This window comes from Pseudonaja textilis, chromosome 7, assembly GCF_049901715.1.
Source record: "Pseudonaja textilis isolate UNSWEBS1 chromosome 7, rPseTex1.2, whole genome shotgun sequence".
In the NCBI taxonomy this organism is placed as follows: Eukaryota; Metazoa; Chordata; class Lepidosauria; order Squamata; family Elapidae; genus Pseudonaja; species Pseudonaja textilis.
Window position 1 is genome coordinate 45,498,268 of NC_141996.1, and position 14,425 is coordinate 45,512,692.

Below are 14,425 nucleotides of genomic sequence, written 5' to 3' on the forward strand. Positions count from 1 at the left end.
TTGCCAAAGAAAATGGGTAATTGGGTGAACTCTCTAGAAAAAAGGGGACCTACAATTTTGTAAGATTCTCTCCTTTTGGTCCAATTGTTTGTTTCATGGAACTAGATCACTAGATCATTTTGCCTCAATTTTTTTTTTTTTTTTGCTTTTTAATGCCAGATGGATAAAAAGCACATCCATTTACCATTAGTTGGTGGATATGATGAGCTGCCTATATCATTGACTCCTAGTTACATGAGAATGGGGATCTAGCTTTGTCCAGTTTGCTTTTTTAGGCTCTGGCTGCTATAATAGCTACAACAAATCAGAAAATGAGACATAATGAGAATTTTCTTATATTTTTACAATAGCATGTGCTCCTTTAAAAAGATCATAAAAAGTATAATCTTTATGTTTTAAAAAAATGATTAAAATTTTATTGAATGTGAAGTCAAAAGCTTCTAATGAACCTCAATATGATCTTCAATAATTCTATTCATGGCCATATAAAGTGTTTCATATTTTTAAGCAAACGTCTAAAATTTTGAAGACATGTAACTTACAAGATGCTTTATTGGGGTAGTTGTTTGGGTAGTTCATTGAAGTAAATGTAGTGTTTGGTTCCCACAAATCATATGGACCTCCACAATCAGCTAGAAGAAACAAAATAGATCAGAGATGGCAAATCATTGAATTTTGGATAGCCAAAGATCTGCACAGGTCAGTTGCTTACTGAATTAAAAATTAAGACTCAATGTTGGGTTAAAACCTTATCCCTATACCTACCTATATACTTCTGATGTCCTTATTTCATCTTTTGAATGTTTCTAGTATAGGCGACAGGCCTTATGTATCATTTAACCTATAAGTATTTAAAAATATATACACACATGTTTATGAAAACTTTCATGATTTGCTATTAAATATTTCCAAATTCAACAATATATGAATTCTGTTTGAGGAGGTAATGAATCATATAATTTTATTGTGACAGATCAATTATTCTTTCCTTAAAGGACGCATAATGCACAGGTTTGGAATTTCTTGGGACTTCGGAAGAGAATTATATTTCATGACATCATGCATATTCCTTACCTTATACAATTTTGTATATAGAACGTTCTTTTAACTGAGAGATCGGTTATCACTGTATTCTTTGTATGACTATAAATAACTTTGTTACAGATCTTCAATTGTTTTCCTTCCTTATGGCTAAAGCCTTTCCTACAGCATTACTAGTATAGGTGGATATGTACTAGAATTCTAGCTTCATTTAATGTCTTTCACATTCCCATTATAACTGTAGAGTAGTTTCAAATAAAATATTGCAAACTGTAAAATTAGACTTTCTGATTGCAGCTCCTAGCTTTTGAAGCTTGTATTTATTTGTTCTTTGAAGGTACTATGATATGTTCTGATATGCAGCTGTTTTAGAATAGGTAATCTTCAACATAGTGGAGTTTTTGTAATTAAACATTTTGCTAAGGTATTTTGTAATCAATGCACACAACATGCTTTATGAATTTGAAAAAGTCTCCACTGGTCCAAAAAAATTAAAATTGGGTATTTGTTTTCTTTAAAACTAGGGAAAGAGCTACATCATCTAATTATATGATTCTACTGTTTATGTATAATACTAAAAAGTTATTATTAGCATTTAAGAATTCATAGCAACATGGAAACATCAAATGATGTTTTAAATTTTAAATTTTAATTTAAATATACAGGCAGAAACTGGGTATCTGCAAAAGAAAGCTGGTATCTTAAGAGAGTTATAATGGTTCAAGGGAAAAAATGAACCAGGATCACAACACTAATGACCCAAGCAAATTGACTAGATTTTCTGCTGTCTATATACCAAATAGAATAGCTTATCATTATCTTAAAAATGAACTATGTTTTAAGATAATTTTAAAGTATAATTTTACATTAAACAGCTCACTGAGCATGGCATCTTTTTATTCTTGCTCTAGCAAAATATATTAGCAGCAATTGAGATACAGATGGGCTGAAAGAAGTACTTACAGGATCTGCCATTATGCTTATAATGCTGCCATTAAATTTAATGATAATTTGATGAGTCTGGGTAGAAAAGATTTTCTGTTATAATACTGCTTCTTGCAGCCTGTTACACTCTTTTATTAGGCTATGTTGTCTCAGCTGCAGAACATCATGTAATGAAGAAAGATTGAGAGTTGCTTATTCATTTCTGCAATGAAGTCTAGTGTAGAGCATTATGCTTTAAAAACTCTGATTTGACAAGCCAGAAGTGAGTGGAAGAATTTCAAGTTTTAGTACTTTCAGAGAAGGTGTTGTTTCTGTATGTCTTATTTGCTTATAGGTGAATGTGTATGTTATTAACATTTCAATTTTCTTTAAAAAAAACTGATTAAAAATAAAGAGTGACAAAGATAAAATGAACCTTGTTCTTTAGTATTAGTGTTTTGTTAGTATTTTAGTATTTTGTGTTACAGATAACAAAATATGATGTATCAAAGAATCAGTTATAATATATATTGACTACACTGCAAAAATCTTTATTTTTGTTTGACTTTTAGTTTGTGACCCTATACAAAGAACAGAACATGGATAATCATGCTTTTTGTTTGTTTTATAGTACTATTATTTTTACCTTCAAAAATAGCAATATAACTAGCTACTAATGTATATCTGAGATCCAGTTTGGTCTAGTGCTAGAGGCATCAGGCTAGAAACCAGGAACTCTAATTTCTAGTCCTTTCTAAGGCAGAAACCAACTGGGTTGCCTTGGGCCAGTCACTCTCAGTTCTAAAACACAGACAATGACAAACAACTTCTGAAACTCTTGCCAAGAAACTTCAGAGTCTTATCCAGGGAGGCACTAGTAGTTTGGTAATTGTCACACTGCAACAACAGAGTCTAAGAGTATGACATGCTGCAAGACAAAGCTGCATATTCTAGCAAGTTCTAGAATTTTTTTTGTACAAAGATTTCTGAGGAATTAGTTTATTTTTCTAGAAACTAGACAAGACTGAATGCATCCATCTTAGCCACAATAATCGTATATCTTACGTTATAAAAGACAGTCCTTTTCAGAAAGACAACTTGTTCAGAAAGCTGTTCCTTAGATTTATTTAACTATTTTTTTTTGGTTTTGCTTCTGTAAAGCAAAATTATAAACATTTTAAAAAAAAACCTTATTGACTTTCTTCAAATTTGACCTTTGTCAGATTTATCTTTTATTTTTTCCAAGCCATTTTGTGAAGAAACACATTTCCTAATGAAGCTATTTTGTATATTTGATGTGGTTGTAGTGATTGTTAGTCCCCCACCCTCTCATCCATCTATCTATCTATCTATCTATCTATCTATCTATCTATCTATCTATCTATCTATCCTACTATACTTAGACACCCAGTTTTTATGGCTAAAAGAGGCTTGGAGTCGCCTGGTTTCTAGGCCAGCACTATAACAACCAACTCTGTTGAACTTAAAAGGAATGTTATATACTCAATGAACTGAGTATTTCCATTTCATTTATATGGCATTAACCTGTACAAAAAGTCAATAAAAAATAAAAAAGAAAGTGAAAAAGGACATAGTTTTGATAAATATTAATATTAATGTGTGGAAAAAATGGAAAATATGGCAAATTTTTCAGGTGCTTATATTACAGAATCAACACAAGTGAATAATTTTTTTGGTAAGTTAGCACTGGCAGTTAGTAGATTACCATCAATATCTATTCAGATAGTCTAGGCTGAATTCAGATTGCTTTTATTGGCTGCTGTTATTGATACAGACTTAATATCATGGCTTTATAAAATATGAGAAGTTAGTTATTCAGTTATGATACACTAGATTTCCAATATTTTAATATGAGAAAAGTGTTTAGCTGCAGAAAGAAGATAATAAATTATAGTCAATTTTTGCAGCATATAAATTAGGGTTAGCAAAGAATAATGCAAACAAGTTGATCTTCTTCTGAACTTCATTAGCAGTGTCATGACCATACATGCCTGAACTTTTGTCCTTTTGTGCTTTCTAACCTTACCCCTATTTGCTAATTTACTGTGCATTTATTAGATAAGTTTAATATCATCTCCTAAAATTGATAGCATTAGGTCCATACATCATCAGTTATGTGTCTTTCAACATTAAGTAGTCAAATCTGGAAATAAATGAATTTAATTAAGGCTCCTTAATTCTTTGCTTAAATCATCTGCTGTGTGTCATAATATTTACATTAATGATCTATATGTACAAAATAATGCAATATAGAGATTTTCGTCAATATGTGATGTTGGTTGGGTATCAGATTATTAATAGTGCCAGTGGATTCAAGGCTTATTTAACATTTTATGAAATTGGGAATAAGGACTGTTGTGTTGTGAATTGTTCTCTGGATGACTTGATTACTGTAAGAAGTTTATATGGAAAAATACTATTCATGGCCTGGGATGTAATGATAACTAGAATTTCTATAAAAAACATATAGCTGCTGCCGTATTGCCATATTTTTTCATATCATGTCGTACATGATTCTCGACTCTTGATGAATGTATCTTTTCTTTTATATATACTGAGAATATTTACACGAAGATAAATTCCTTGTGTGTCTAATCACACTTGGCCAATAAAGTATTCTATTCTATTCTATTCTATTCTATTCTATTCTATTCTATTCTGTTCTGTTCTGTTCTGTTCTGTTCTGTTCTGTTCTATTCTATTCTATTCTATTCTATTGATGAAAAAATAGTTCTGACCACCAAACTGTTACTGATAGTAGTATAACATTTTGCATCTCACCCTGAATGGAAAAAGGTAGAATAAAGCAATAAATTAAAAATGTGAAATGAAGCCAAGCATTAAATCTGGCAAAAATATCAGTCCAAATTTAGAGTCAAGTATACTTTTATAATTTTTTAATATAAATGGCAATTAGTAATATATAGTACAGATAGTCAACTGATGGCCACAATTAGGATTGGAACTTTCATCACTAAACAATGCAGTAATTGAGTAAGTAGTGCCTGATTTTACAATGTTTTTTGCCATAGCCATAAATTAAAATCACCATAAAATTAGAATCTCCATGATTGTTATGCAATTCACACAGACATTACGCAAATCTAGGCTAACCATTGATTTTGCTTTGAGGAAGCCCCCTGGAAGGTCATAAATGGAGATTACGCAACTCTGAACCACTGCAACTATGGTAAATATATGCCAAATATGCCACAAGTGTGACCATGGAAATGCTGCTACAGTTAAGTGCAAGCCTTATTGTAACTTCAAATAATGTTAAATGTCAAAGTAAGTCAAGGACTACTTGTAATGCTAATGAGATTCCTGTTTGCTTACTACTTAATAAAACGAATCACTTCCTTGCTGGTTGCAGCAAATATGAAAGATTCAAATAGAACAGGACAACATAGGAATATACGAAGAACAAATACTAAATATTTTATTGTTTTTCCTTTTTACTGGGTCTGTTTTGCAGTAATGTTGACTTCAGTATAGATTGATAATATTATAATTAAGAATTAATAATGACTTACTTGGTAGCAGAAGTGTTGTAGGAGTTGTAGGGACCAAAGTGGGTTCTGGATACATGCTTTCAGCACAGGCTCCATTTAAAAGCCCTATATCATCAATGGCAATATCATGCCAACCTGGTCTTTTAAAGGCTTCAAAAGCAACCTATAAACAAATGTTATAGAGTGAGAAACTTATAATGAATGAGTATTTTTATTATGGCCACTGACATTAAAAATCAAAATGAAGCAAAAACAAAACAAGATAAAATGTTACAATTGGTGGTGGGTTTTATCAGTGGATAAAAAAGCTTGCCTAATTGAAGCAAAATTTAGCCACGTTCAAAGAGATTGAATCATCTGATAACAACTGAACTGGTGTTTCCCAGGTGTTTTACAGGTGAGGAATTATAAGGTGAGCTCTTGACTCCTGAAATTGGGAAACCTACAGCAGTATAAGAGCTGCAGTCTCAACAGCTTCTTGTTCATAGGGTTACAATTGAAACTCATAGGGATCTTTTAATATTGGCTCACCAAAAATGCTGTGGGGATAGCAGTGAAGCTTGATAAGTTAGTGTGGAATTTGGAAAAAGTCAAGTGGTATAAATATTGGCTTATAAAAAGGGGCTTGACTGCAGAGAATAGCATTTCTTACTCTATTTTAAATTTAGTGATAAATCCAGATACACTATTAGGAAGAAAATTGAGAGAAGAACTGTGTTCATTAATCAAATATGTATTACTGCCCATTTCATGATAAGTTCATCCAGTATCTTAGTTAGACACCCTTTTATTTTCCCACGCATTTAAAAACACATTTACAATTTATAGAAGTAATTGTTTTATAATATTACTAATATTAGCACTATTAAGTAGCTTTTATTATTACTGTGCTATTGATGATTATGCTGTTTTGGAATGCTTTTGCTATTGATATCATTTGATGTTTCAAGTCAAAAAAGAAATGAACTGATCTGTACACTATTTGAAACTGTTAGTGGATATATGAGAATGCAGAAACAAAGTATTAATATCTATTTCCTATTGATTAATCCTGCATATTTTTATTTAGTTGCTATTTCAATAATCAATTCAATCATGCTATGAAGTAGATCGATTCAATTTCTTTTTAACGATGGTTATTTTGTATAACTTATTTTTTAGGGAAAAATCCATTTAAAAATGGCACATGGAAATATATTGCTCTTACCCATGTTTGGTATTTTGAATTCATTTCCTAACCACAACCATACTAAAATCTGAAATATTAAATTTATACAAATGGATAACAAGAAAGAATAATTCTATATATTTATAATATCATTAAAAGAAAGGGCATTTACTTCAGCCTTTAATTTTTTTTTAACCCAACATCTTGCATGATTAATAACATAAAGAATAGAAGGTGTATTGAATATGTACATCCTACATTATCTGTAGATATCTGATATGTAAATATTTCCTATTTGTCTCATTATCTGTAGGCTTGTCCAGGAACATAGATAGATCTTGATCTTTGTATATTTGCTGATCAGTTTTTCCCCACTTCTGTAAACATTTCATTTTCTTATGATAATTTATAGAATCTACTGAATATTCTTCATCAAATAGGTTTGGGACTCTTGCCAGGCATATATACTTTAAGTACTCATGCTGGATGAGTTATGTGAGAAAGATTGAGACATTTAAGAAGTAAACTAGACAGCTAATCATTCTATATTTTTGCAGCTGTTACAACAATGTTGAGATTCTGTTTATTTAGAATCTACATATTAAATGACAATAAAACATGTATTAAATTGGAATTAAAAATTATAAAAAGAATGGACTATTAATATTGGATTATTATTTTATATGTGGAAATGATTGACAGCTTCATTAACCTATGGTAACTTTGTAAAATATGAATGCATATAAGTAAAATTGATAGTGTATATTATCAGAGCATTACAAATTTACTTTTATTAATGACTAAGACAATAATGATTTATATCAGGTAATATTCAAGAAAACTTATGTTTGAGTTAAGCTATTTTACATTATATTTCTAAATGAAATCATTGCTATCTTACAATTTATGAAGTATAAATTCAGGTACAGGCAATGTTTCCTTCCCTTTCTCATTTTATTTTAATTAAAACAAATGTGTTTGGCATATTGTGAAAAAGAATATCACCCTTTGTAGATATCTTAATTCTTTTATAAGTAGACGTCAGCATTCATAGAGAATAAAGATGCTAGGTGATCAAAATTTCCTGATCTATATGAAAAAATAAAAGAGCTCAAAAAAGAATAGGCAAAAACTATGTGCCATCTTATCAATTTGCCAAAATGGATGTTTGCAACTGGTTCTTTGTACTCTGACTGCTATTATGTTGAAATATTTTGACATGGTTATAAAATTCTAATTATCTCTATTGGTCCAGAACATTTGCCTTTCTGATGCTAATGCAAACAGCCATAAATTACTAATTTTAGAATTGCTTTGTAAGGAATTCTACTTCTCCTAAACACATCTAATAAAAATCCAGATTCAGATATTGTTTGGAACTCTTTTTTTTCTTGCTGACAGCACTGTTACCAGAAATGTTGGGAAGATGAGATATGAGTTCTGAAAACATATGGACTAACTCAATTGTTCAGTACACAGAAGATGAAGAAAAAAAAATCTTCTGTAGAGCATTCGGATGATTTATCAGTCACATTTGGGCAATAATTTTTAAACCACACATTCCTTTAGAAGCCAAGTTTGACAAGACAAGTATATAATCAAGTGCTAGTAGTATTAGTTGGGGATCTAAATATTCTCTATGAGATCAAAAAGCTGGGATGCAGAGGAAATAATTGAATGCACATCAAATTAATTTATTTCATTACTCTAGCTAATCACTCTACCTAATTCTGAATTAGTGACACAACTGCCAAAGGCAGAAAAAAAACATTCCAATAATAATTTTAGCTGCCCAAAATACAGCATAATATATATGCATACCATCTGATATTATCTTAGTGCTATAATTGTGAATGTTTGTGTGTTTGTGTATGAATACTGAAAGAAGAGGAATGATAACAAAATGAAGATAATTGTGATTACAAACTCTGCTGAACATGAATATATTAACATACTTTAAATTTAGATGTTTCATTTAATGTTATTTGTCCATAATTCCAATTGTTTCCATAATTTCCTTCTTTCTGGAAGATGATCTTTTCACTGCTATCATCATATATAATTTTAATATTTAGATGGTACACATTAATACCATACATATGATACCTAAATGAAAAACAAATTTCATAAATTATATAATATCATATTAAAGTGAAATCTACCCAGTGACTATCACTCTAAATTCAGAACATGCTCTGTCAATAGTAGATGGAATTGGAGAAGAAATAACCTTTATGAGTGAATTCACATAGGCAGACATGGTTTTACTTGTAAATTGCACCCCATCTGGGCAAATGGTAGAACACTTAATGTCCTTATTATATTTGGTCATCCCGCTTTTCCTGACCAAACCAGGATCTTCCACCATTTATTTAACTGATTAGTTGATCAGAGCTCTTCTTATTTCAGCTTCAGATGTCAAAATGCCTTTCAGTCAGAAGTGTCTAATAGGGTTCCATAAACTTTATCTTCAAACAAAAGAACTTTTGTTTACATTGTCCCACAAATGTTTAAGATCCTTTTATAATGTAGAACTATAGCTACTACATGAGTCTATATTCACATAACATAGAAAATATTCACATAATCAATTTGGGAATTGGTTTTCAAATACATCATTTTCTACAAGTAAACAAGTTGCACATCTTGTTTTCTAAAAATTAACAAACTGCAGATAGGATGTGCATTATTCCATCAGTGATGGGATTCAATTTTTTTTGCTATCGGTTCTATGGGCATGGCTTGGTGGGCATGTCAGGGGAAGGTTACTATAAAATCTCCAGTCAGAGGTGGTATTTGCCTATTCTCCGAATTACTCAAAATTTCCACTACTGGATCTCCAGATCTGGTCAGAACTTGCTGAATACCACTTCTGGATTCCATCCATTTATTTAGGCCAGAGTACTTCTCCTTCCACAGAATCTTTCTATGAGCTTTTGGTATCCTCAGTACTCAATTTTAAAACATTTTCTTCTTTCCCAAGCTTTTAAAGGAAGACTATTTCTACAAATCAATAATTTCTTATTATATAAACAAAATATTTACTGTACCAGAAATTTAGGCAGTATGCATCTGAAATAGGGTTTAGGGGTAAGCTAAATATTTGAGCTCTCAATGGCCAGTTTAACCGAATTATTGGTGTTGAAATGTAGTAGCCTGAAAAAAAATCAAAGTAAAATATATATAAGTGTATATGCACTTAATGAGAGATATAATATGGATTTCTGATTCTTGATGAGTTAAGAAATCATCCTGCTAATAACGACATGAACTCAGTGATGGCAATACTGCTGCTGATTTTATTTTTATCTCATCTCTTTTATATTCGGTCAGCTTATTTTTTAAAGCATACTGGTAACAGGAAGGAAATCAATTAAATAAAGAGAAAAAGAGAGAAAGAATATGTACACTTAAGTAATATCTTTACAGGTTTGCCACGATTTCTAGAGAAGTGACTATAGTTAAATGCCAATTTTAATTAGCCTTTTCCAACAGGACTAAAGGTGAGAGACTTTTTTATTTTTCTTATTTTTTATTATGGTCAATTCAGTGTTGCTCTACTTTGAAATGGTTTCAAGCCTAAATACGTATTTATGTGTTTAACCAAATTTCTATCCTGAATCATAGCCTAGTTCAGAATCTTATGCAACAAAATGTGGTCTGGAAAAATATGTTGAAATAGAAATAAATGAGGGAAAAGATCACAATTAGTAATAGAATTGAAATGCTGAATGGTCAAACCATCAGAGGCCATCAGGATGTAGCCTACCAGAGCCTGGATATTTTACAGCTGGAATACGTCAAGCATCATTAAATTCAAACTATGATTAATAAAAAATAGCCATGCTACAAAAGATGGATGAACATACCAATTAAATCAAATGAAATAAATAGCTATTAACTGATTAATTAGTGAATTTCTATACTGAATTCTGTACTGAAATTTCTGTAAAAAAAACATGCATTTTTCTATTTCAGTCCATAGATTCACCTGCCTAGCATGCTGCAGAAAAGAAATTATTTTGATAAATATGCATGTAAAATATTTTGAGGCCCTGTGTTTTTCAATATATTATCATCACGTTATAACTGTATTAAAGTAATAAGGCAAGAAAAACCTACTTGGAGCCATTTTTATAAATTGAAGCCCTGAATTTAGTGGCGTTAATCCTCCAAATGTGTGCACTGCTTTGCACCACTCAAAGGTTAGGGGACAAACAGGGTGAACTTGAAGTATTAATACATGAAGGCAGATATGATATAGTCTTTACTGAAACTTGGTGGGATGAAACTCATTACTGGAATGTACTGATAGAAGAATACAAACTATCCAAAAGAAACAAATCACAAAAAAAGAGGAGGGGGAGATGAATTACATATAAAAGATCATTACATTTTGACAGAAATACACAAAACCAAGGATGAAAACCTCTTAGAATCCATATGGATTAATATAAAAGGAAAGAAAAATGATATGGTTATAGGAGTATACTACATGCCACCCAACCAAGCAGAAGAACTAGATGAACTCTTTGCTAATCAATTAACAAATGTATGTAGAAAACATACCACAATAGTAATGGGAGACTTTAACTACCCTGACATCAACTGAGAGACAAACTCAGCAGCAAGTGGGAGAGTGAATAGATTCAATCATGTAGAAGAGGAAACTAGAAAAAAAAAACTATACTTGATCTAATTCTTACTAATAGAGAAGAAGTGATAGGAAGAGTTGAAGTTGCTGGAACCTTGGGTGAGAGTGATCACATCATACTGGAATTCAGTATAATGCAAACACAAGCTATAGAATATAATACAACCAGTGTCTTAAATGTTAGAATATCTGATTTTAACAATCTCAGAGAGACTCTAAGCAAAATTTCATGGATAAAAATCCTAAAGGGGAAGATAACTCAAGAAGCATGGGAAACACTGAAAAATATGATCATAAAAGCCCACTCTATCACAATATCATTAAGAAAGAAAAACAAGAAATCCAAGAAGAAATCAGCATGGTTACATAAAGATCTCTCTGAAAGACAACAAGGATAAGTACAAAAAATGGAATGAGGGGCACATAAGTAAGGCAAAATATAAGAAGATAGCCCGAATCTGCAAAGCAGAGACTCAATATGAACAAAGACCTGCAACAAAAATCAAAGACAATAAAAAGTTTATTTCAACATATAAATAACAAGAAAAAAGTCAAGGAAACAGTCAGTCCACTAAAGAGTGAAGATAGCAAGGAAGCGACAGACAGTAGAGAGAAAGCAGAGCTGCGTAATTCATTCTTTGCATCAGTCTTCACACCAAAGGAGACTTGCCCAACCAACCAAAAATGACTGTAAAAGACAGGCTAGAAATAAAAATTAAAATAAGTAAAAAAATGGTAAGAGAACACCTGTCTGACCTTGATGAATATAAACCTCCAGGACCTGATGGATTGCACCCCAGAGTTCTGAAAGAGCTGGCAAACGTTATCTCAGAACCATTACCATATTTTTAAAAAATCTTGGAGCATTGGGAAACTACCAGAGGATTGGAAAGAGCTGATGTGGTTCCCATCTTCAAAAAAGGAGAAAAAAAAAACAGACCAAGAAATTACAGACCAATCAGCTTAGCATCAATACCTGGGAAGATACTGAAAAAACCCACAAAGAAACAGATCTGTGAACAATAGAAACAAATAAAATTATAACTGATCGCCAGCATAGGTTTTTTAAAAACAGATCATGCCAAACCAATCTTATTTCATTATTTGAGAAAGCGACTAAATTAGCAAACCAGCAAATGCTGTGGACATAGTACATTTAGACTTCAGCAAGGCATTTGACAAAGTAGACCACATCCTACTTCTTGCTAAGCTAGAAAGATGTGGGATAGATAGTCTCACCACAAGATGGATTAGTAACTAGCTGACAAACTGTATTCAATGAGTAGTCCTTAATGGTACCACATCCACATGGAGGGAAGTAAGCAGTGGTTCTGTCTAAGGCTCAATACTCTTCAATATCTTCATGAATGACTTAGATGGGGGAACAGAAGGAGAACTCATTAAATTTGCAGATGACACTAAACTGGCAGGAACAGCCAACACCTCAGAAGACAAGCTCGGGATCCAAAAAGATCTTGACAGACTTGAACAATGGGCCCTGTCCAACAAAATAAAATTTAATATGGAGAAAAGCAAAGTTTTACAGAAAACTTTGTAAAGTTTTGCAGAAAAATCAAAAGTATAAGTATAGATTAGGTGAAACCTGGCTCCAAAACAGTAACTGTGAGAGGAACCTTGGAGTCTTAGTGGACAATCACTGAAACATGAGTCAGCAGTGTGCAGCCGCCACCAAAAAAGCTAATACAATCCTTGGTTGTATAAACAAAGGCATAGAATCAAAATCATGTCAAATATTAGTACCACTTTATAAAGCCTTGGTAAGACCACACCTGGAATACCGCATCCAGTTTTGGTCACCACATTACAAAAAAGATATTTAGACTTTGGAAAAAATGCAAAGAAGAACAAGTAAAATGGTTAAATGCAAGTAAAATGATTAAAACATATGAAAAACAGTTGGAGGATTTGGGTTTGGCTAGTCTAGAGAAAAGAAGGACTAGGGGTGACATGATCACAATATTCCAGTATTTGAGATGCTGCCACAAAGAAAGGGGTCAATTTATTTTCCAAAGCAGCAGAGGGAAGGCAAGAAACAATGGATGGAAACTAATCAAGGAGAGAAGCAAACTGGAATTGAGGAGAAACTTCCTAACAGTGAGGACAGTTAACCAGTGGAACAGCTTCCTCTCAGAAGTTGTGGGTGCTTTATCCCTGGAGGTTTTAAGAAGAGACTGGACAGTTACTTGTCTGCTGGACTAGAACAGGGGTTGCCAACCTTTTGGACTTCAGGGACCATGAAACTCGTAATTTTAAATCCAGCAGACCACTAATATGAATTTTGACTGACGGTGGCTTGCTGACATTGGTGGGAAAGTTGGTCCCATATTCCAGAGCTGTAGTAATCACAAGACTGGCGCTTTGGTCATCCCGAAGCAGTTGCTTCTCCACCCAAGTGCACAGGCCTGCCATGGACTGGAGGAGCTGCTCTGAGATCACCAAAGAGCCAGTCTTGTGACTATTGCAGCTCTGGAATATGGGACTGACTTTCCCACCAACATCAGCAAGCCACCCCGGGATGGATTTCCCTCTCTCACCATTGGTCTTCCAGTTCCAGCTCGCATGGCTCTTCTCAAGGTAAGGTTTGTGCTTGGCCGAAGGGTGGGGGCCAGTGGATGGGCGAACCATGTGGGCAGCATAGCCTCGTGTTCCCATGCAGCCTGGATTAATTGCTTTGGAGGGAGTGCTTTGGTGGAGGACATTTCTCTGCAGACCACCAAAATTTTCTCACAGATTACCAGTGGTCCCCGGCCCACGGGTTGGCAACCACTGGACTAGAAGACCTCCAAGGTCCCTTCCAGCTCTATTCTGATTCTTTGATATGTTCAGTTTAAGCAAAAGAAAGAATATAAAATATTTCTATTATCTCCAAAATACATTAAATTGGAAACCAACAACAATAATTGCATTTGCATACAGTATTTCTTACCTGATAAATTGCCAAAGGTATGATCAAAATCTGGACCAGATGTAGGAGGAAAAAAAGAGCCGTTAGCTCTCTCCCATTCATTCATTCCCTTTATATGTTGAATCCAGTAACAAAATCCATCTTCAAAAGTGCAGTTGATTTTTTCATTGTCTTCAAAC

The 14,425-nt window shown here is 32.8% G+C and overlaps 1 protein-coding gene across 1 annotated transcript in view; it reads right to left on the reverse strand.

Annotated features, from left to right (window-relative positions):
* The window catches only part of TMPRSS15 (transmembrane serine protease 15), a 64,061-nt gene that overhangs the window by 21,894 nt on the left and 27,742 nt on the right, over positions 1–14,425 (reverse strand). The window contains exons 12-16 of the mRNA XM_087937905.1: positions 14,268–14,417; positions 9,717–9,822; positions 8,622–8,772; positions 5,520–5,661; positions 543–632 (exon numbers count right to left, since the gene is read on the reverse strand). Of these exons, the coding sequence (XP_087794031.1) occupies positions 543–632; positions 5,520–5,661; positions 8,622–8,772; positions 9,717–9,822; positions 14,268–14,417 (639 nt within the window). The remainder of the gene's footprint in view (positions 1–542; positions 633–5,519; positions 5,662–8,621; positions 8,773–9,716; positions 9,823–14,267; positions 14,418–14,425) is intronic.